A 22,830-nucleotide genomic window follows, 5' to 3' on the forward strand; every position below is an offset into this window, starting at 1 on the left:
TCTTGCCACCCTCACCTCCACCCCCCCAACTACCCCCGCCCACGGATGCTTCACAGCCAAAGCCCTCATCCATCACTGTCTCTCCAATATATATGCAGATGATATCCAGCGCGCGCACGATATAATTTTCGTCTGCCTTATATGGTAATTGATTAATTAAGGTTGGGTCCCGCGGCGAGCGCGGAGGAGGGCGGGACCGGTCCCGTCTCGTTTGGCCCGGGTTGAGAAGATTTGACGATCACACATCCCAACATCAACACACAGAGAAGATCGATCGCGCAAAGTTTTGAAAAGATATTTTTTTTTATAATTAAAGCACATGAGTCTTACATGTATAGAATTATTAAAGAACTTATGTAATTAGCACTCGCAAATCTCTGAAATGGCAATTCGATAACAGCAATTGTAAATAAGTCATCAATGAACTCGTTTGGGGAAGGAACGTTGGCATAGTATTTGCATTTGGTGACGATTGGAATCGCTGGGTTTCGGCATTGTCTCTTGTGCAGATCCGTGGATTTTTTTTTTACCGAACGTAATCAGAAGGGTTCTTGTGCTACAACTTACCACGAGCATGAATCTTTCATCGCTAAGGGTTTACCGATTGCACATAAACGGCAGCGATGTGTTATGCATGACTTACCATGGCTTCACCAGCCCGCACTGACCACCACCTGCTTAGCACCTGCGGTGCTAAAGAAGTTCAACATACGTACATACAACAGTATATTGACAACAGTATATTGACAACAGTATATTGACAACAGTATATTGACAACAGGGTTTTACAGTGCAGAATTACGATGGGGCAGAGTGACGGCGCAATGGTTAGTGCACTCCGCTTTGAACCCAAATACCTGAGTTCGATCCCCCCACCAATCTTCCACCCGCCGCCTTCACCGGAGAGCGCGGTGAAGGGTTATGGTCAAACAACCTCCATAATTGACACCGCGTGGGGAGGGTTTCGTTCAACAATGGGTTAACAAAAGGGCTGGGAATGTAATTTAAAACAACTACTTATATAGGTCAACACAAACGGAATTACCCAACAGGACACAACAATACGATAAAAACAAATTTTAACGCAATTGCCAATTTGGCCTTTAATAGTATTTCAACCCGTGATACACTGGGGCAATTTTAGCGCAATTTTCACCCGCTACGCATTTACTTCAGGCAACTCTGGCTCTGACGAAATTCTCCGTGGTACGGAATAGAAAAATGGTACGACGCACATGAACGATAGCAATTGGACTAAATTTGCCAGTGTTGTGTGTCGTGGCCTGAAATGTTATTAGGTTTTCATCTGCTTGTCAAATATGCCTGCAATGGTTTTGTGTTATCCAGTTAGTGTGAAACCGCTTTGAGGACACCATTCCCGATCCGGGCAGCTCTGAGCGCAAATATCCAGATAACGCCCATATCCACCCATGCGCGTTTAGAATCGTTCTCCATTTACACGTGATAATGACAATTTCACACGCTCCTATTCATTAATGAATGGCACTGTGAAAGAGCCTTTGTTATAAAATCCCCAGGAATCCGTCCGATCTCGTCAGATATCGGAAGCGAAGTTAAAGTGAGCCTGGATATCGTTGGTAACCGAGCATTGGCTGGGCGACTACCATGCGTAACCAGGTGTTATAGGCTGCTGCAGGGCCACGTGGTGGTCAGTGGCAGATATTGAAGCATCATTTTTTTTCTGAACCGTACTTCTGGTCCCCGCCTCGACCAACATCGCACTGACCACGGTATGCTCGAACAGCGTGTGGAGATCATCAACCAGTAGTGGAATTTACAAAAGGACTTTAATACGTGTACCGAATGACAAACTGCCTGCAGACAGACAGAATATTGGGAGCTCTGTACTCAAATCGCGCACAGCGTGTGGCCGTACCCCACCACTCCTCCCTCTCCTCCACGTGTGCGCTGCGGGCAAACCACGACGCGTCCGACCGTACATCGTGTGTTGCTTAAGCGGGGGCGGGTGATGAATTACGTGAGAACTCGAGCGCGGGTGTTTGGATGTCGGAGGAGGCGTGATGAGGCTGCGGTGGCCGAGCGATGCCAGTATACGGCGATGGATGAGTCCCACGGCTTTAATTTGCTGAGTCTGTGAAGTATACCTTCTGCCTCATTCCCTCGCGTGTGTGTTCTGGACCAGTGCCCATTATCTAAATGGGTCTTGGGCTTCCACTAGGTCGACACAGCCTCAAATGAGTATCTATAACGGTGTGTAAACATCGCCACTACGGAGACGAAGGCAGCATAGCGTGGTGCTGGCCACTCACGCCGTGCCCGACTACCAATTGAATAATCTCCAGACTTCAACGACGCTCTACTGGAAAAACAGCTCAATACAAGGTGCAGCCCCTGTCGTCTCTCACTCACGCTGCATCTCACCCGCGCTTCTTCACCCCATCACGAGCCACCTGCCGATCGACGTAACTATGGTGTATCCATTTCTCCATGGCAGCATCCCCCGGGTGAACACTTGGCATGCAGAGCGGCATGTTCCCACCCCCGCTCGTATATCGCTGACGGCCTAGGTAAGAAGGGAAGGACGGGGGGAAGGGCGGGGGGGGGGGACCAACCCATTCCAGCCGCGCGGACATTGAGTGGATCGCAGGCATTGGCGCCGTGACTTAAACACGAACGGCGCATGGAAGAGGTGCACGCTTGGGTTTGCACTGAGAGGCAGGAAGAGGAATGCATGGATGAGAAAACAAATGGCAAGTTCAAATGCGTCCCGTGTCCGTTAAGAAATGTGGACTTGGGCAGGATATGTCGGCAGAAATTGATGGCCAGTGGTAGAACCTCACGACAGAGTGGCAACTGCAGGAAGAAACGTCCACCGTAAGTAAGAGTCTGCGTGCACATTTTGAACGTTATCAACTTAAACGCTCCTTCAATAATACATTGGCCAGATATCCAGACTGGAACCCTTCTGAGACGCTTTAAGACTCGGCGATGCTTCACTGCACGATGCCAAATCCAATTGTCTACCCAACAATGCCTCGCTGCGTCTCAAATCTATAAATGCGATGTTTGGCCAATTACTCCAGAAAAATGTAGTACCTTTTTTAGAAACCGCGCCACGCAAATTCTGGGGCGATACTCGGCACTGCCATCCCCTGGCCACCTTGCATCCCAACGATAACACCTTGCACACCCTGGTGGTCACCCATCCAAGTGCCACTAACCAGATCCAACCTGCTTAGCTTCCGTGATCCGACGATATCAGGCACATTCAAGGTACACTTGATCATAAGCGTACACTGTATACATATATACTGTACATTTTTCTGACTGCCATGCCAATCACTCTAATACAATTCATTCATGGGGTGGAAGGTGGGGGGGGGGTATCTTTTTCGGTGAGACGGAGGAATTACTTGAAATAAAAATATGGAGAATGTGAAGTTGTGGTTGTCCGCGTGTCCACTCATCTCCGGCGAGTGTTTCTCGGTGATTCGCACACGGCCGATGAATAAAACATGGGGTGTCTCCAGGCGTTCACATTCATTGCTCCGCCGTAGCTGCTGATGCTGGGAATTCGATAAATAATATAATATGAAGCAATTTCTATACTGTCATAACGGGGGGGGGGGGGGCAAAATTCATCAGCACACGATCCATCCCTTTTGCCCAAATTGCCCGATTTTGTCACACGTCCAAAAGCGAGGCAAGGGTTGAGCCCCTGACTCGTGCTTGCGATGAGCGACCACCATGCAGAACACAGGTGCTCTCGGCTGCTACCGGGCAGCAATGTCACCATGGGGAGAGTAGCTCCCACGTAAATGGTCCCCCGCCGCCTGCACCGACCAGCGTGGTGAAGTATGGTCGAATAGACCTCACAACCCACCATGGCGTGGGGGCGGGGGAGGCCCCTCATACAGTCGTGGACTGAAATAGTGCTGGTGCAGCAGGGTCAATGCCGGGGCCTGTAAGGCAGCGGTGTGGCACGTGAATACAGCTGGGACAGTTGAGCCCTTCTCTCACCCACGTGTATTCATTGGAGATGGCACGATGCACGGATTTGTTAATGCCGCATCACACTTTGCCGCTACTGACCACGGCTGAGTGACACTGGGTCGGGATGGTTTTGGATTTTGTTCGTGTACCCAATTGGGCGCTATTATAGCGGAGTGAAAAATAAAACTATCAGAATTGGTTTTGGGGCGTGGGTAGTTGACGTGTAAATGAATACGACACAAGCGGGCATGAGAGAGGAAGGGATGGTGTTTCACAGGTGTTGTGGTTGGTTTCGGGGTCTGGGGTTGGGGTTAGGAATGAGTTTGGCGGCTGGGCTGCCGCAGTGTCGCACTATTTGTAACAGTTCACCATGCCCTCCATTCCTAAACCCGCAAATCCCTGGCTCATACCATCCAGGGTGTTTCCTCTCCTATCCCCCTCCCCATCTATTTCCCGCGTCGTACAGATTTTAGCCCCGCAAGCCCCATCCTCCGGGTCCCCCTTCCCCCGCACTCAGGAAAAGCCAGGGATTGTGTAGAAGCACAGATGGATTTCGCACACATCCGCCTCTGCCCCGAGCAAGAGCGGTGTCTGCCAGCTCAGCGTGTGGGTGCATGAGTGTAATCCCTTCCCGTAGAACCACTGCCTAGCGCGTGGACTTGCGCAAAACCATCAACGGTAAAGCATTGTCTGCACAAGAGACGGAGTCATCGGCTTTGGGGGTTTTTTCTCTCGTCTGTGAAATTCAACAACTGTGCAATCAATAAATGATAGTCGGTAGTGCGCATCTGAATTTCTTAATCAGACGCACGTGCGGTGTGTGTACACACGTTGCATACTGTTTGTAATATTTGGTTATTCAGTAGCGTGGAAGAATACAAAACAAAGGGCAAATGAAATATTATGTGGTATGCGTGTGCGTGCTTTTCTCCGTGACTTGCACGATTTAATATAAACTTGAAAAGTGCCGGTGCACAACTTGCAATGCACGCTGTTGTTTGTCTCACCAACCGCCTCCCCCGCCCCCTGCCACCCCCCTCTGTAAAGTCGTACGCGACATCAGAAGAGGCTGCCGTCGGGTGCTGCTGCGAGGATGATTCGGAGAGCTTTTAAAAGTGCCATTGCACGCGTTCGGGACATTAAAATTCAAGTCGCCTCCAATCGTCCGCTGGGGACACCACGAGCGTGCGCGATCGTCAAAGCCAATCACCTTCTCGTGGTTGGCGGAGCGAGCCCAAAGCGGCTCTGGTCTCGCTCCTGGAGTTCCAGCAGTGGATTGAGGTGTAAGGTGCCTTGTTGACAGCGCGACCACATGGAGACCTGGGCCCAAGGGGTCGCGCATTTTCAATTTTCATCGTTCCTTTGATGACCCCCCCCCCGCCCCGACCACCCAGCGGCACTCGCACGCCCGTCCGCCACCTCGCCTATAAAATCCTGATGGCAATAATAACAATCACAATAGTACTTTCATAAAAATCCGCGTTGATCTGTCCGCAAGTTTTTTTTTTCTTCCAATAACTCCTCCGTTGGCCGCTGAAGTCTCATCCTACTGCAGCCACGATTCGCGGTGCACCGCCACCCAGCTCCGTGCGCCCGGCACTGCACGGCTCAAACAGTCGTGACCCTCATGACGAGCTCTGGGGTGACGCCGCCCGCCTCCGTGCCCTCCTGACCCGATCCGAACCGATCCAGCAGGTGCAGGAACAGCACGCCGAAGTGGAAGCGCAGGGGCGAGAGCACGGAGGAGCCAGCCGAGGCCCGGCCTGGGCCCGTCTTGCCCAGCTTGTCCACGTTCTTCTGGTAGTTGAGCACGCGCCAGCGCTGGTTCACGGCACGCCACCGCTTGAGGATGCGGTACACGGCAGGGCCTTCGTGAACCAGGAGGCCTTGGGGGAAGGGTGGGGGGGGATGGAGGTTGGGGGGAAGGTGGAAAAACGTGTGTACGTGGATGAGTTTCATCATTTAAAATCACGAAAAAATCTACTTTGTTAATCTGCTGCCAGATGAAGGGCTCTTCATGCCGTGTCGATGGTGAAGGTTGTTTGACCGTACTTTGCCACACTAGTCAGCATGGGATGTACCCAGGAACGGTTCAGATATCGCTCGTCACTGATGTTATTCATGGCCGGGAATCGAACTCGCGTACGTAGGTCGTCGGGTTCGTAATCGCTGCGACACGACGCTCTCATTTATCCGTATTATTTAAGCCCACACAGTTTAAGCATAATGGTGCCGAAGTGTGTATGTATGTAAAACATTGAGGGAGCAATAGTGTAGCGGTTAGCACACTGCCTTCACAAACCCGGCGACCAGAGTTTGATTGCCACTCACAGCCAAAATCAGCGACGAATATCTGAACCTGATTTGTGGGCTCCCCTAGGTTGACTCAGCCTTAAATTTATCCCTGGTGCTTTGTGTAAAACATCAGCACTGGGAGACAAAGGTGGCCGAGCGTGGTGCTGGCCACCTGTCCTCTCGTGCCACCCACCGTGCTCTCTAACAGCACTTGCTGCCTGTGTAGGTTATTGGGGAGGGGGGATGTTTGTCTATTTAATATAAATATTTACAGACATTTCTCTTTCATTTCATATAGAAATTTGAAACTTATTTAACCAGAACCCCTCGTGCCGCTTGCAACCGGTTCGCCATGTGTTAGGCTGCGTGAGATGTATGTTGTCGGTGCTGCAGGCCAGCACCACGCTCGGCCACCTTTGTCTCCCAGTGCTGATGTTTTACACAAAGCACCAGGGATCAATTTAAGGCTGAGTCGACCTAGGGGAGCCCACAAATCAGGTTCAGATATTTGTCACTGATTTTGGTTGTGAGTGGCAATCAAACTCTGGTCGCTGGGTTTGTGAAGGCAGTGTGCTAACCGCTACACTATTGGTTTGGTTTTTTTTTCCCGTTTCCTCGTGCCCCGTGCCGTTCAAGAAACCGCAAAGGAGAGCAACAGTCTCCCGCCACTGAACACAATCGGCACGGCGAGATTTGCTGAGCGCAGCGCTTACGATTTGGCCCCATCGGTCAGAGACGCTGGGCCCATTTTTAAAGATTCATGGAGGTTCTCGACGGCTCTCGCCGCCGCCACGACCACGGGTACACGGCACCGCTTGCCTTATCGGGTTCAGCTTGGCTGAGGTTATCGTTGTTATAGCCCCCCCCGCCCCACTACGCCTTCGTATGCCACGTGTTTCAGCATTAATAGGTCCTCGCTAAGAGCATTTTATGAAGTATTCTGTATAGCAGTATGGAGGGATCTCCGTCTTTTATGAATGGGAAACCTATTTGAGAAAGCGTGTGCGTCCGGTGGGTGCACTCATTACAAACAGAACGTGGTGGTGGCATCGGCATCCGTGCCGATCTGGGGGTTGGAGACAGCCCTCCCAACCACCACCACTCACCTCCCCGTGCTAATGGATATTTGATGGTTGTTGTTGGGGGAGAGGAGGGGAAATGCGAAGGATGACAAATCGACTTCCGCGAGAGACCATAGATAAGTAAATCTCCATTCTGTGTATCCATGTAAATAACAAACACAATTGGATCCGTGAGCCGATTGACTTTGCAGACCAGTCATCAATCGGCATTTGTGTAAGCAAACAAACTGTGCACTGATTTCGACCTTGCATGAGCCGTTCATTTGGGTTTAAGGATGAGTGCAGTGGCTCACAGAAGCTCCCCCCTCTTCACCTCTCTCCCTCCTCTCCCATCGCCCCATTCGCTCGCTATCTACAGGAGTTGCGTACTTCCCTCCTAAGGGGGTTTAATTGAATGATGCTGCATGGGTCGAGGGACTCTCATATTTCGCATCCTTAGCCTCCTGGTCCATCCTTCACCGATGCGTTTCACAACATACGCCGTTCACTCGGGCGGATGAAATGGGGAAAGGTCGATGAATTGGCCGCAAACCAAAATTCGCACGGCGCTGCAGTTTGAGTCCTATTTCCGTCCGGTAATTTTTGCGCTGCAAAATCGCGCGTTAAGATAATCGATGCATTGTCATTCACAGCCGTTGCCCGATTGTCAATTGCCACTGCCCAAATTTTAAAATAAATGTTGTAGCCTGCCGAATGGCGCTGTGGTTCGAGCGCTTGACTCAACCTCAAGTTTAAAATACTGACTGGTGAACTAATCAGACTACCATCAATTAAAAAATAGCTCTGCTTTGTGGCAGCGGTTTCCGTCTTATATATCTTGACTTTAGCCACGGTAATGTGAAATTTCCTACACTGGCTTAGGATCTCTAACATACACGACTATCAGCGGAGATACGCTCCGACTTTAAAACGATAAAGGGTTAGACTCTTCTCTGCATAACTACAAATACTCGAGCCCCGTGTTGATGATATTTCGTGAATATCAATGAACTTTCACACGTGGCAAAATGAAAGTCAAAATGGTGGTACGTGCATGGAGGAGTGATGAGTAGTGGCTGGAGACGGCGCTGCGAGTGAGAACCCGCTTCCGCCGCTGCGGTACAAACACGACCACGCGTTGGGTCTCGATGCGGCATCACGGAACCCGCAGAACAAAGGGGGGTTTTTTCAAATTTTCTTGCTGTGGTTTTCACACCTGATGATGATTGCTTGTGTTGCAGTCGAAACGTCGTGAGAATTTTATTGTTTTATATTTTTATTATTTAATTGCTTCCCTTCTACGTGATTTTACCGAAAGGACCAATATCGTTTTTTTATCAACCCAAGCAGCTTTTACCGGGTGAAATAAATGTCTCGTACTTCTGTCATTCGTCACCTCGGTGAATACAGATAGCGTAGGCGCGATGGAGCGTGCATATGCCTGCACGTGTTCCAGGTCACGCTGGTGGGCTTGTGTCTGCTCTCTGGCCGATGGAAATAATAAATTAACACAATAACCAAAATAAGTCCCTGACATGTGAACGCGCGAAGCAACAACACCGCGTGCATTTTCTGGAGGAATAAATTAGTGATTCACACCAGCAGCTATACATCGCACCTCGTTGGCATCGGGCTGCCCTCGAGGTCTGATGTCATCATAACGATGTTTACCAGAGAGGACACGTGATTATCATGCATCAATACAGCCCTCTTGACAAGGACAACAAAACCACGAGAATGAGTTTCCGAATGCTTTCCACTGCTGCCACATGTGATTTATACCCGGAGGTAACAGCCTCACATTGGTGGAGCGACGGAGATTATCCCACGATTTTGTGTCAACCTCCTAGAATCAACATCAATGTGTGCAAACAGTTGGAACAATTTTATATTCAGCTCTTTAAAAGGCAGAAAATAAAAACAAATATTTGAGATGTGGATGGGTGACTGAGGTCACAGCACTGAGCCAGCGCTGCTGAGATGCTGGGTTTGAATCTGGACAGCCACGCGTGATTTAAACCAGTTATCAGGCGTAGCGAGTTAATTGTCTCGGCTTGCTGACCGACGACGGAATAAAACCCTCTAACATTCTATTTGGTTTTTCACTTAACGTGGCTTTGACACTTAAGGTTTTCAGTTTGATAGACATGATCGACTGGTAACAAAAGAATATGCGCAGGGCATTCAAATGTGTTCTCCGAGTGTGGATAATGTGCCTCATATAAGTGATTTAAGGAGTAGTTATCTGACATTACCTTCTGGGGCCATTCAAATACTTGGTTATGCACTGCTCCTACAGAGATCCAAACAGAAATATATGAATCAAGAGACATAATGACAGTAACACAATCGGAATAAAAAATCGGGAATCCTATAGTTTTTTCTACATATTTGAAGATGTGAATTATTGAGCATCCAGTACCCCAGCAGAATTTGTTGAACAAGCCTGGGACACGGAAGGTCAAGGTCGAAACTGGGCCAAAGCTGGTTTTCTTATATAAATTATGAAAAATAATATTGGTCTGGAAAACCAATGATCCAATGGCCTTAAGTATATTTTTATGTGACGACACGTTATTTAACGTGTTTGTTTTTGTGGATGGCTGACCCGTGTACAATTCTGCACTGCATGAATGCATGACAAATCGGTTAGTTTATTTCGCTAAACCAAATAACAACTGAAGAGATCAAGAAGGCTTCATTTTCAAGAGCGACCCGGTGCATTCATTTTGCCAGGCATTAGTTGAGTAATTTGCGGGTAATACATTTTTTAATATATATAATGTCGCTGGCATCGCAGAACCTTCAACGTCCACTGTAAAGCTGATGGCGTGTCGTATTATTATTATTATGGTTATTGCACTCAGGGCGGCCACCGGATTCGAACCGTGAAGCTCTGCAAAAGGCGGCGAACGCGCTTGCAGCTGGGCCGCGTCGCCGCCCTAATGAACGTGCCTAGGGGAGTTAATAATAACATTCTCCATAATCAACGTGTGAATAATTAACAAAGATAGAGTCTGGGCCAAGGCAGCGAAGAGACACATTGATAATTATCAAGTAATGAAAGCACAAAGGGCGGGGGGGGGACATGTTTTAAGGATACTTTAATTTATTGTTAAGGTAAAATGGAATTCACAACTTTTGAGTAACTGGTGGCAGTCGAGAAAAACACGAGTAAAAACTCGGCCTCACAGCGGAATAATCTACGATTGGCTGATTTTATCAGGCTATGACACTTTCAGAGGTGTGTACATGAAGAACCCTTGGTCAATCCACTGGTGGATGAGGGCCTCCCCATGCCTATCTGGGTCGTGGGGGTTATTTGACCATACTTGACCATGCCGATCAATGTGGGTCGATGAAGGCGAGGAGCAGAGATGTGGAACTATAGAAGTACAATACAACAGTTGATGTTTCTTCACTGCTCAGTACTGCCCACCACACAGCCCAGAAGGCCTCTATAACGCCTGTTTATACACATGGCAGTCGTACATCCCAGCACTATCCTGGCTCAAGCGTGCGTAGCTTCCATAATGTGAAGAGATCGCGTAAATTTTCAGCGACTGTCCGAGTTTACAAGGCAGTTTTGAATGATGATTGTGACCTATTTGTTCAGTGTGGTTCGTGGCTTCTCAACTGCTTTGGTTGGGAACTTGGCACGAGGGGATGTGGCTGTTCCTGGCGAGTCAATATCTCGTCCCGCGCATTAAGCAGCCAGCGACAAATGCTCTTTACATCTAATGGCGGAAAAAAATACGAGCGAGCCGATGATGATGATGATGATGTATTGATTCATGGAATAGCGAGCATCTCTGGGACAGGCGATGGTCCTGTGCAAAGGCGGTTAATTAATCATGCGCGACGGAAACGGAGATGACTATTCGTGCAGTGGAGGAGTAATGAGTGCCCCGCGTGGTTGTGCGGCGGTAAGTGATGATGATGATGATGGCCCTATGACTTAGTAGGGGTGGGGGGCGAAGGATGGCCGTGGAAGGGTGGCTTGTGCCGGCGGCGAGCTGTAATGTGCGAATCCCGCCACGCACGAGCAATTTCCGCGTAATCTGAGCGACGCGTCGTCAGTACAGGATCGCGTTTGCTTACTGTCGACGTGCGATAACGGCACGAACGGGGATATAAAGCGCGTCGGGCAACCGGCGAGACGTCAGTTCGTGAAGTCGACTTCGGCACGTGCACGAGAAAAGTGCCCGGAGAGACGGCGTGTGCGTGTTGCACGTCTCTCGTGCAACTTAAATGATGTTTGATGGATTGATTTAACTTCGTCTTGTCATCCGTGAGTTCTGCAAGTGCCACTCTGGCAAAAAAGAGGGCAGCCATTGGCAGCACTGGTGCACTACTTTCTCGGACTGAAGTGCCAGTACAACTAGTTGGGGGAAGTGTGCAGGGTAGGAAAACAACATTATAAAAAGGCATTGTTATATACGCAATTCGCAAAAGGTATCTCAGCGTGCTATTTGTATTGTGGTGACACCACATATTGGGCACATTCATTACAGTGTGTAAGAGTGGTGTTTTCTTGCCATGCTGGGTTTCCTATTCTGTTTCGTTTGACATCTTCTTGTGTATACATGTGCATCGAGTGGTCTCGGACTGAAATAATTGCAGTAATCTTATGTGGAAGAGAGATGAAGCCTCTAAATAAATGTGAACAGCAGCAGAAGTTCTCTGTACTGCAGCGATTGCAATTCACAGCACCTGTATCCACGCTCCTCCTGGGATGAACATGATTGAGAATGTGTGCATCTACGAGTGGATACTTGGCTCTTATATAACCATGCCGAGATGAAAAACAACTTGCGGCTGCAACAATATTTTGCGAAAGAAATTCGTCGTGCAGGCCTGAGAGCGCGTGCGCCGTGTGCGTGCGCTGGGTCTCTTCTCGCCAGCAGCTGTGGTGTTGGCGGCACTCATCTTCCGTTTTAAAGTCCCGAACTGGCGGTGGGAAATTCCTCGTTCCTATGGTGGGGGGGGGGGGGGGGGGTGTGGTATGTCGCTTTTCTTAAGACCACCACTGTCCATTTGCAAAATAAAATAGCCACTCGTATTATCCACCCCGGAGGGAATACTTCAAAATCACATGAAGGAGCGCTAAGGCAACGTCACTGGAGCACTCCTCACCATGATTTAAAATGCTTTTTCTCACCAACACATCCTAGAGTGCGAGTGGCACAGCCTGGGACACGGGGATCTCGGTACGAATCGACGCGAGCAATGCGTGGATTTCATAATTCAATATTTCTGAATGAAGCGAGTTGACATTTTATGTTGCTAGAGAAACACAGCGCTGGGTGTAGTGGCTTTAAACTGGAATACGCAGAGCAAGCCAACCAAGCGTATGTGGTGGTGACACTCCCAATAATACGTCCCCACGGACGGGATCCTGAACCCACTTTCTTTACTGCAATATCTTGTGTCACCTCACATCCCACCATCCCAGTCGGCTTTGGAGTATCTCAAGAACCACCAAACCTTACCTTGAGAGTGCTGGATTAAAGACATGACCCATCACAACCGGATAAACAGAACAGGATTATTGTGAACGGGAGATAAAATGTATTTTAAAACAAAACATGCATCGTATTCTTGGAAGGAGCAAATATATGTTAATGCTATGGTAATGTTGTGTGAGCGAGCAGCTATAATAAACATGCATTTACCGGGCAGGTTTTACTCCCCAGACCAATATTGTACAGACAAATCTTTGAGCACCGGTTCTTGGGAGAGGCATTTGGCCTGCTGATGATCCCTTACGAGGCTGAAATGGAACTGCCTTGTGCGTTTAAGATGAGACAACGGATTTGCCTTCCTATCCAAGCTCATCGTCGTGAGGTCCAAGGTTAAGGTCAAATGAACGATCGGTGGGCTCAATTGCTGCACGTAGTACATACATAGCCTGTGTGCGTGGACGACATCATTCACTAACGGTGGAGAATAATTAAAGTTTTTCCCACGGATGCCTTCGGGGCAAATTACGCATAAACAGCCACAGACGGCGTGAAAAAAAAACGGAACAAGCAGCGGTGAAATACCACCTGCATTTCACCTCACTCTTTTTTTATAATTATTTTACATCCACATTTTTCGAGTCCACCGCACAGTCGATAGTTACACTGCCTCTGGGAACGCAACACGGACGGGGCAATATTGGATTTTATCCAGGAAATAATAAGAAAGAGGGGCTTTAATAGGACAGCCGCGGTGTTATTAGCTGGTAAATTACAACATGCGCTCCGATGCATAAATGAGTGCATACTAAACGGGACGCTTTCAAATTGGGCTCCGTGGGGATGGGGAGGGGTGTTATGAAATTGGTTCGATTGCGTATCGGAGCTGCGAGCCATTGATTGGACTTTCGCTGAACGTGAGCCATGCGCCGTGAGCCGTACGCCGCAGTGGTTATCGTAAATATTTGATGTGTAGCAGCAAACGCAAAAAATATGCCCATTGATGCTCACAAGGGCAAGACCTGACCAGGGAAAGCAGCTGCACTGTGTAGCCAAAGCTAATGATGAATTATGTATTTCACGCACGAGAGAGTGTGTGTGTGTGGTTACGTGTATGTATGGGGTAGTGGTTAAACCACTGTGGTGCAAACCCAGCAATGCAAGTTTGATTCCCGCTTATGGCCAACATCAGTGACGAATATCTAAACTGGTCCTGGTATCTAGTGTGGTGTATGATCATTGTCACTGGGGATATAAAGAGGGCCGAGAGTGGTGCTGGTCACACCACCCCTTCACATGTGCTCACCAACAGCACTTGCCCCAGCAGCCTAGAGGCTCTCATGGGGGATCTGTGTTGTGCCCACATGCGGTGGATGTGTTTTTAGAGAAATGCACGATGACCTTGTTGATGCATGTTCAATTCTGTGCCATGATGCATAGATTGGCAATCGGAATAAAAACCCTGCCTGAGCACCGCTCGACCCAGTCTCAAGCAATAATCCAGTTGAGATTGTAATCAGCACTGGGGATCCAAAGGTTAAACGGGTGTGTTGCTGGCCAAATCAACATCTCATGTATCATGCCAACTCTAAAAGTCTCACTAACTGCGCTTGTCGAGCAGTATGTAAGAATAACCCGTTGGTCATTATACAGTCTTCACGTAGACGAGGCTTCACACCTCAGCGATGTGTTCCCAATTCTCAGTTTAATAGGAAAAATGTGAAAAGTGGACCTCCAAGGGAAATGTTCGTATCATCCAAAAACCTAACATGTCGCCACTTATGTAATTTTACCACAAAAAGCGATGTCACGTGACATACATTTGACAAAACACGATTTCACTTGCACATACTATAGACTATAGATATGTTTATATTAACAATATTGCTTTACTGATGAGACTTTGTTAAATATGTAAAGTTAATTATCACCTATGTAAGTGTATACAATACATTAAATTAGTTCAATCTTAAAATACTCTATAAAATATCAGATTTGGTCAAACAAATCCTAAATATATTTGATATTCGAAAATGTAAAATCTAAAACTCATCCCTCATACACCTATACCTCACTGTGTGGATGATCATGGTCTCGGTGTTGCACACACAACTGCAGATCTATCGGCCGATCGCTCCGATGATGCGTCAACACGCTGGACTCTGGTCGTTAATTACCAACCGCCGGGGGAGTGGTGGGGGGGGGCTCGCCCAAGTGAACCTCTGACCTTCCGTGGCCGGTTTAATCTCCCTTTAACCTCCACCTGCACCACGGCGACCCTGACCCCACAGCGACCTCTCTATCAAAGCATTCTGCAACAACCCACCGGGGAAATGAGGTGAAGAGAATGAACGCAAGCGTGCGCACGCTATCGTAATAACAATGCGTGGTCGTTTAACAGCAAGTAGCACAGGGAGTAGAGAACATACACACAGCATACACAAGTTGGAGACATCATATTGGCTGTGAAAAGCAAGTGGGCTTTGCCAAGTCACATCACTACAGGGGATGACGATTGAAGGTCGAGAATAATGACAGTGGCAGCCAATAGAAATATATGTCCACCGTGGAGATGGAGTGACGAAATCAGGTTGTGTGTAGGTGATGCATGGATTGTTGCATCGTGAGACTGAAATGGTGACTATTTATGGAGGCCTTCATCCAGCAGTGAATAGTTCATGGCTGTTGCTGCTACTGATGATAATCAATTGCTGTAATAAAAATAAATACTGCTTGTACCTAACCACTGTTGACCAGGTCCCCCTTGCAAGAGTGAAACTGAGCCGTCGTGTTAACCTGACCCGGGGACGTGCTGGGGTAGAGCCAGGTGGGGTCATCAGTTGCCCCGCTGGCGGTCCATAGAAGCCTCTATTACATGCAAACAAGTTTTCCCTTTTTCTCCAAATGTGTCCACCAGAAGAAGCAACATTTATTGGTAACTCCAGCAGAAATCAATGTAAAGTCACCCCTTGTTGCAGAACGACATCGGAAGGATAATTTCTCCAGCTGCGTTGATCTCAACTGATGACAGTTGCTTGTGTTGCGATCAAAACGTCGTGATTTATTATTTTCTACCTACGTGACTTTACCGAAAAAACCAAAGAGTATAGACATTGGAAGGATAACATGGCAGAACTACTACGGAGGGAAGGAAGAGCGAATGATGAATGTGATTCGTTGTTAATTCATTTTTGAGGTTCCTTCCAAAATATCTTACCCACACTACGTATGGTGCACATTTTCATGCCCTGCCATAGAGGTGCTTATCTCTAGGCAATCAAAGCAAATGGCAGTATTCATTCTGCTAAGTTTGTTGTTCCAGCATTGATGAGTGGACACAGACATAGACCATCACCTAACCATGACCCTACACGCGACAACCAAGATTAATCACATATGGCCAAAACCCAAATTCAAACCCAGGATCTCGGTGCTGCTGCTGACATGGCCATTATGAATCATCCCCATCGAGGAGCAACCCACGAGGGACGCCCCGTCAACGCCGATTCGTGGCCAGGCCGTGCGGGCACTCACCGATGCAGACGATGTCCATGAGGCCGTAGAGCGCGTAGCAAATCTGGAATAGGACGTCACGGCGCTGCCACGTAGCGGCAGGGCTCAGGCCTGACCACACGAGCCACACGAGGCTCGCGAGCAGGAAGAGGCACCCCAGGGACACCGCGGCGGCCTGAACCCGCTCGATGGGCGAGAGCGACACCCCTTGCCACTAACGGGGGGGACGGGGGTGGCACGAAGGGTCACGGATCAAGTGATGGGGGGAGGGGGGGTTAAACGGCCATCAGTGGTAAGGTGGGCTGTGTTTATGATGATCGTAATAGCAACGATTCGAGGTGGCTTTCCGGTGCTGTTCGAACATCACGCTGGCTTATTGAGTCACAGGCATTAATAATGAACCCTGAGACACAGTCTTTGGAATCCCCTGTAGGCTGTGTTATTGCAATACTTGGTGTGTATGCTGAAAGTGGTGGTGCAGTGGTTAGCGCACTACGTTATTAACCCAGTGACCCGAGTTCAATTCCTGGCCATGGCTAAAATCAGTGGCGAGCGATATCTAAAAGATTTCTGAGCCTCCCATAGGTTGTCTTCGCCTTAAATGAGTACCTGGTGTGGTGTATAAACATCAAATGTGGCCAAGTGTGGTCCTGGCCGCACTATCCTGTCCTGTTGCCGTCCAGACCTTAACATATGCTCACTTACAGCACTTGCCCCAAAAGTCTGGTAAAGGCTACATGGGGAATATTGGTCTTGGTATTTTTGTGCGCAGTGACTGCTCATGCCCATGTTCCATTGGCATAGAATCTACGTAACGTGATGCCACACGAACTGTGCCATTACAACATCTTGTGCCCCTTAATTTTCTGGGTACAGATGCAACCAATGAATAGAGATAAAAGAGCAATGCAATTTATCCAAAGAAAATACCAATGAGTCTCAAGAATCTCATTTTTTTCAGGAGGGTCCTGCATTCAAATGTTTGGCTAATTTCTATTTTAAGGAATGTTCCAAGTGGTAGAAAACCAGAGACACGCAGACAAAACCCATTGTTCATACAAGGGGATGCACACACAAAATATACACAGACGGGTTCAGGAACCCACTAAGTATTGCTATCCCACAGGCATCCTCACAGCCCAGTGGGCTTGGGTGTCGAATAAATATCTTCGTGGTTCACCAATCCTTGCCTCCAATGTTCTCGATCAGAGGCGTGCACTGGTATGTCCTGCTGTGATGGTGCCAGCTGTTATCTCAGAGGCTGGAGTCTTTTTATCGTAAATTGGTCGCAGTGTCTTTGTAAAGGGAATGTACCATTTATGAGTATTAATCGCCCTGTACTGTGTGCAATTGGTCCACTAAACAATCAGGATTGTCCAAGGGGAAAGCTTAGTGGTAAGTAGGTAATTAACGTCGACTGCTAAGTGCAGCCAAGATGCTGCACTTGTTTTTAATAGTTTTTGTTGTTGAAATTAGGGTGTCGGTAGTTTTGCCATAATGGGTGGCCCATGTGGCAACTTTACGCGTAGGAGGGGATCTATAGATTGTTTTAACTGATTAATTTTGTACAGAAATAAATAAAATGTAATAGAAAATATTTTTGTAGAAAAGCCTAATGTGGATTCGGCCAATTTTTTTTATGAGGGCTCTGGATCGGGATGCTTGGCCAATTCCATTAATGGATGATTTATTCTCTCCTGTTGACAAAATAACCTACAATGCGCACGATTCGTTCATACCTCGGAAGTGAAGCAGGGTTGAACCTGCATCGTGGGTGCCCACCATGCGCAGAGACGGGTTCAATAGGTATTGTAGGCAGGAGAGGACATTGCAGCGAATTCTTGTTCTGCACGTCCCCACTACCTTCACCATCACACACTGACCAGCGTGGTGAAGTATGGTCAAAGAACCCTCACTGCTTGCATGGCGTGGCAAAGCCCCTGATCCAACAGTGGATTGACAAAGGGGCCTGTATGTGTAAAGTTGATTGTTTATAGCAATGGTAGTTAAACTTTGTATGAATGGGCACATGACGCTTTTTGGTTGATCTGTAATGCAGCTCAACTGAGAGTGATGCTGCTGTCCCATTGGGGGCCCTGAGCATAAATAATGCGTGTCCCACATCCCCCTATAGATTATAAATTCGTGAGATAACAGAAGAGATGTAGACAATACCTAGGGATATAGTGAGATGAGATACTAGAGAGAGAGAGACAGACAAAATAGTAATGTCGGAAATTATCATTTGTAATGTTACATGGTTATCTTTGCTAAGATTTGCAATGGAGCTTTGTTGGGGCCCTAAGCTCTTACTTAGTTTGCTAAAGCCTTGGCGCCGCCACTGGATTAACCGGTTCATGTGCCTCGTAAAGCAATATTTTAAAAAAATCGGCGCTCGTTTCTTTCGGTTGTCTGGAAACAACGACGAGGGACGTCGTGTCAACGGAATTCGGTGTTCGGGCAGAAACACGCCCTCTGCTGTGCCATGGTGCCCGTGCCACACCTGCAGCTCATCGAGCCCTGCATTGCACAACCTTATTGTGCTCCATCTTGGTGGGTTGTGGGTAATAAAAAATGGAAAAAAAGGACAAACAATGGTCTGCTTTACCACGTGACAAGAACTTTTTAGGGTCATCAACCTCTTGGCCTTCTCGACCAATGTTTGCCAGCAGCATTTTGTTTAAGCAAATTATTTGGTCACAATGCGTCGGCAGTGGTACACAAGCACAAATAACCCCAAAAGAATGAACACATTGAACACATTCGTCAATAACACACATCCTTAAAAGGAAAAATGTATAGCATGCAACGTTTTGGGAAATAGCCCTTCTTCATAACAAAGTATAGCCTTTCTTCATATGTTTTAAGGGGCCGTCCATAAACGATGTAACGCGATTTTGGACGATTTTTGACCCCCCCCCCCCCACCCTTCGTCACACGGCGTCACAAAAATTCAGACCCCCCCTCAAATATGACGTCACAAAGCTCTGCCCCCCCCAAAAAAATAAACATAGTTCAAATCGCTTTAAACTATTGTCATTGTAGTGCGTATTTAATGTAGCGCTGCACTCTGATGTTGTAGGAGAGATTTTTTTGTTTTTAAAGTTCATTTAATTAAGTAGAACGTGTTGTCTATATTTATTTAAAGTTGCACATTTTGATGTGACGTCACATTTCTCAAACTCCCCCCCCCCCCTCATCGTCACACATCGTCACAAATGTCTGACCCCCTCCCCCCCACCCCGAGGTGCATGACGTAATTTATGGACGGCCCCTAAGCAGGTTTTCCATGGGCCACATAAGCCGATGACCGAGGTGTCTGCGTGTGCGCAAAACACACACCTGTGTCGGGTGCTTGGTGTTGACGGGCCGCACGCGGAACTTGTAGTAGCACAGTTCACAGGACCATGACCCGCGCTCACTGATCCACGTGAGCAGGCACGGCTGGTGAGTCCACCGCACAGAGCCATTGCACCGGCACGGATTGAGCAGCTCGCCCTGCCAGTCGCACATACACACAGCATCACGCGCACATCTCCGGCACAGCCTCGCCACGTGCGTGTAGACCTGTATGGGGGAATGGTAGTGCAACGGTTAAAGCGCGCTGCGCTACGAACCAGGCGACACGAGTTTTGATTCCCACTCACGGCCAACAACGGTGATCAATTATTTGAATCGGTCCTGGCCCTCCCCTAGGTCGACTCGGCCTCAAATGAGTACCTGATGCGATGTGTAAACATTACCACCAGGGAGACAAAGGCGGTCGGGCGTGGTGCTGGCCACCCACCCCTTCGTGTGCCTTTGTCGGCCTTCATAGGTGCTCTCTAACAGCACTTGCCCCAACAGTCTCTTAAGGCTATACGGTGGATCTTTGTCTTTGTAGACCTGTACATATGACAGCCCTTTTGTCAACCCACTGCTGGATGAGGGCCTCCCCGTGCCATGTGGGTTGTGGGTGTTATTTTGTGGTCATACTTTGCCACGCTGGTCAGTGCAGGTTGGTAAAGGTGAAACGCACGGACGTGAAGGCATAGACATACGGTACAACAATGTTTTTGTTGTTGTTGTTGCTGCACTGCCTTCAACTGCCCAAAACGTAGCCTCCCAAAAGCGCTTTGACAATCTGTGCACGGTAGTCACCCATTCAAGCAAGATCCAGGTTTAAATCTGCTTAGCTTCCAAGATCTGACAAGATCGGGAGCATTGCAGGCGATTTTCTCATAGGCGTTGATGTAGTGCTGTACACTATATACACATGGACAAAATTAATATTTCCTCTATTTAAAAAAAGATATTGTCAGCGTAGAGCACATAAAACATTCCTCATCCTTCATAGACCTCCCCCGCCCCGCGCATAATTGTTTTTAAATATACATAAAGCGTTGAAATTACCTACCAATTATGAATTACCAAGTTATCGTCCGCCTTGTTTACTCTCAACGATGGTGATTCAATTCCCAGCGAATCGCATCACTTCCTCTGCACTCGACCTCTCAGCACTTTTCTGGGTCAGGGCCCACAGGTGAGGAGCTCCTGGTGATTGGCAAGGATGGTGGATAAATTGAGGCTGATGAAACCACAAGTGGTGGTGGACGGGCCCCAGACAGTGAGATCAAGGTCCCTTAGCCGGATCCTGAAACACGTCCATGACCTGCATTTGGAAGCTCTCCATCGCTCCCCAAGCTCGTTATGAGTCCCTGAAAACTCCTGAGAGCCACTTTCATTACACAGTATATATTCACACAAAGACAAAGAAACCCCATATACCGTATAAGACTGTTGGGGAAAGTGCTGCTAGTCAGAATCTATGAAGGCCGGCAGGGCACATGGAGGAGGTGGGTGGCCAGCACTATGCCCGGCCGCCTTTGTCTCCCCAATGCTGATATGTTTCACACACCGAAACGTAGATGCTTATTGAAGGCTGAGTCAACCAACGTAATGCTTATTTCCCGGTGCAGATATTTGTCGCCAATATTAGCTGTCGGCGGGAATCAAACTCGGGTCGCCGGGTTCATAGTGTAAAGCGCTAACCACTGCACGATCGCTTCCAATGATACACACGTAGGATGATCCATTTATAGATAACTCACTAATCGCTTAAATTAGCCTCCACACCATTGGATACTGTCAGCAAATCCGACCGGCTATGTTAGACAAAGCGAATCGGGAGCGTGTTCAAAAATTCAATACAAGTGTATTGAGATTGGTGAGAGACGTGAAAATGTTTTTAATGAAAACGTTGTTTTCTATATCCTTGTTATTACACCTGGGTATCTATATATTGATCGCATGTGTGTGTGTACATAATCACACAGTGAACGAAATTCAAATCCCAGTTGAGCATCAACTCGACGCAGTGTGTCTGGCGGCGGCTGTGGTACAAATATTCAAGAGGGGGGCCCTATCCAATTAACCCCCCCCCCCCCCCGTCTGGGCCTCCCCCCGCACCTCTGAACCGTGGAGGCCAGTGCAGTCACACTGCCTGCACGCTCGATAGCTACTCCGCCGAGAGTACAGCATTGTTTTAAAGCCTCCAGCTGGAGTACAATGGAATGACTGTCTCCCGTCATGATAATGTAGAATGTCTACGTTTGGATCAGGGCAGCTCATGTGAATGAGTGTCTAAACGTTCCGTTGCTCGTTTGAGCAGGTAGACACACCTCGACTGGATTAGTCCCAAGACATCGCGTTCGCCTGGGCTGAAATCCTGCGTACCGAACAGAGCTGCAAGGAGCAGGTGCGGTTTCAGTCTGCCACAGAACAATAATTGGCACAAAGCTACACGGGTCCACCTTTTGAGTTGCTGCTCCTGCTGCAAGGGCATTACATGCTAAATTGGAGGTGAGATGTCAGATTATTTAAACAATCGATTACTCGATACATGGTTTAAACTAAAATAGTTGGGAAAAAGTATCCGCTCGATTTCTAAGTGCTGCTGGACGGGAGGTGATGGGCAGATCTTGGCGTTGCCATCGCAGTATGATCGGCTGCGTGACACTGGGCGTGGCTTGTTCGGGGTTTTCCGCTTTCGGGAGGCAGAATATCAAGGAAGCCCTGTTTTAAATATGCTAGATTAATCGATAAACACTAACGAAGTGGATTACAATTTGAACTCTCCTACGCGACTTAATGGACAACTCATTCGGGCTCTAAGGGCGTTAGAGACATTGCTCTAACAGGCGGTGTTGTAATAAGCACAGGGAGACACGAACGTCGCCCAGAGCTCAAGGGCCATGAATTATTGATGCTGCAGGGACCAAACACAGTATGTAAGTTAAGTAAGATCGGTTTCAGTAATAGGGGGAACTGTTTGCACCTGCTGTAGCCTGCAGGTCTACGTACAGAATCGCTAAGTGAAATGATAACGAATTTTGTTTAGCATGCATACATTGAATAGCAGTTGACAATGGAACAACATCCATTGTTGTACCGTACTATCCCACAGGAGATGGAGCGGTGGCGCGCGGTGGTTAAGGGGCGACTGCGCTAATTTAAACCGGCCCACTTACGTTCGATTCCCGACC

At 48.1% G+C, this 22,830-nt stretch overlaps 1 protein-coding gene across 4 annotated transcripts in view; it reads right to left on the reverse strand.

Annotated features, from left to right (window-relative positions):
• Positions 1 to 284: 284 nt before the first annotated feature.
• The window catches only part of LOC116938631 (E3 ubiquitin-protein ligase MARCHF9-like), a 30,824-nt gene continuing 8,278 nt past the window's right edge, over positions 285 to 22,830 (reverse strand). For 2 of the 4 annotated variants that reach the window (XM_032946007.2, XM_032946006.2), the window contains exons 2-4: positions 19,649 to 19,804; positions 16,328 to 16,520; positions 9,587 to 12,305 (exon numbers count right to left, since the gene is read on the reverse strand). In XM_032946007.2, coding sequence (XP_032801898.2) covers positions 11,800 to 12,305; positions 16,328 to 16,520; positions 19,649 to 19,804 — 855 coding nt within the window. In that variant the 3' untranslated portion in view covers positions 9,587 to 11,799. Of the gene's footprint in view, positions 5,862 to 9,586; positions 12,306 to 16,327; positions 16,521 to 19,648; positions 19,805 to 22,830 lie in introns of those variants that run through there. The other 2 variants (XM_032946011.2, XM_032946008.2) reach the window with 2 other exon arrangements.

The sequence above is a fragment of the Petromyzon marinus genome, chromosome 4, assembly GCF_048934315.1.
Source record: "Petromyzon marinus isolate PM22_M1 ecotype Great Lakes invasive population chromosome 4, UKy_Petmar_22M1.pri1.0, whole genome shotgun sequence".
Lineage (NCBI taxonomy): Eukaryota > Metazoa > Chordata > Hyperoartia > Petromyzontiformes > Petromyzontidae > Petromyzon > Petromyzon marinus.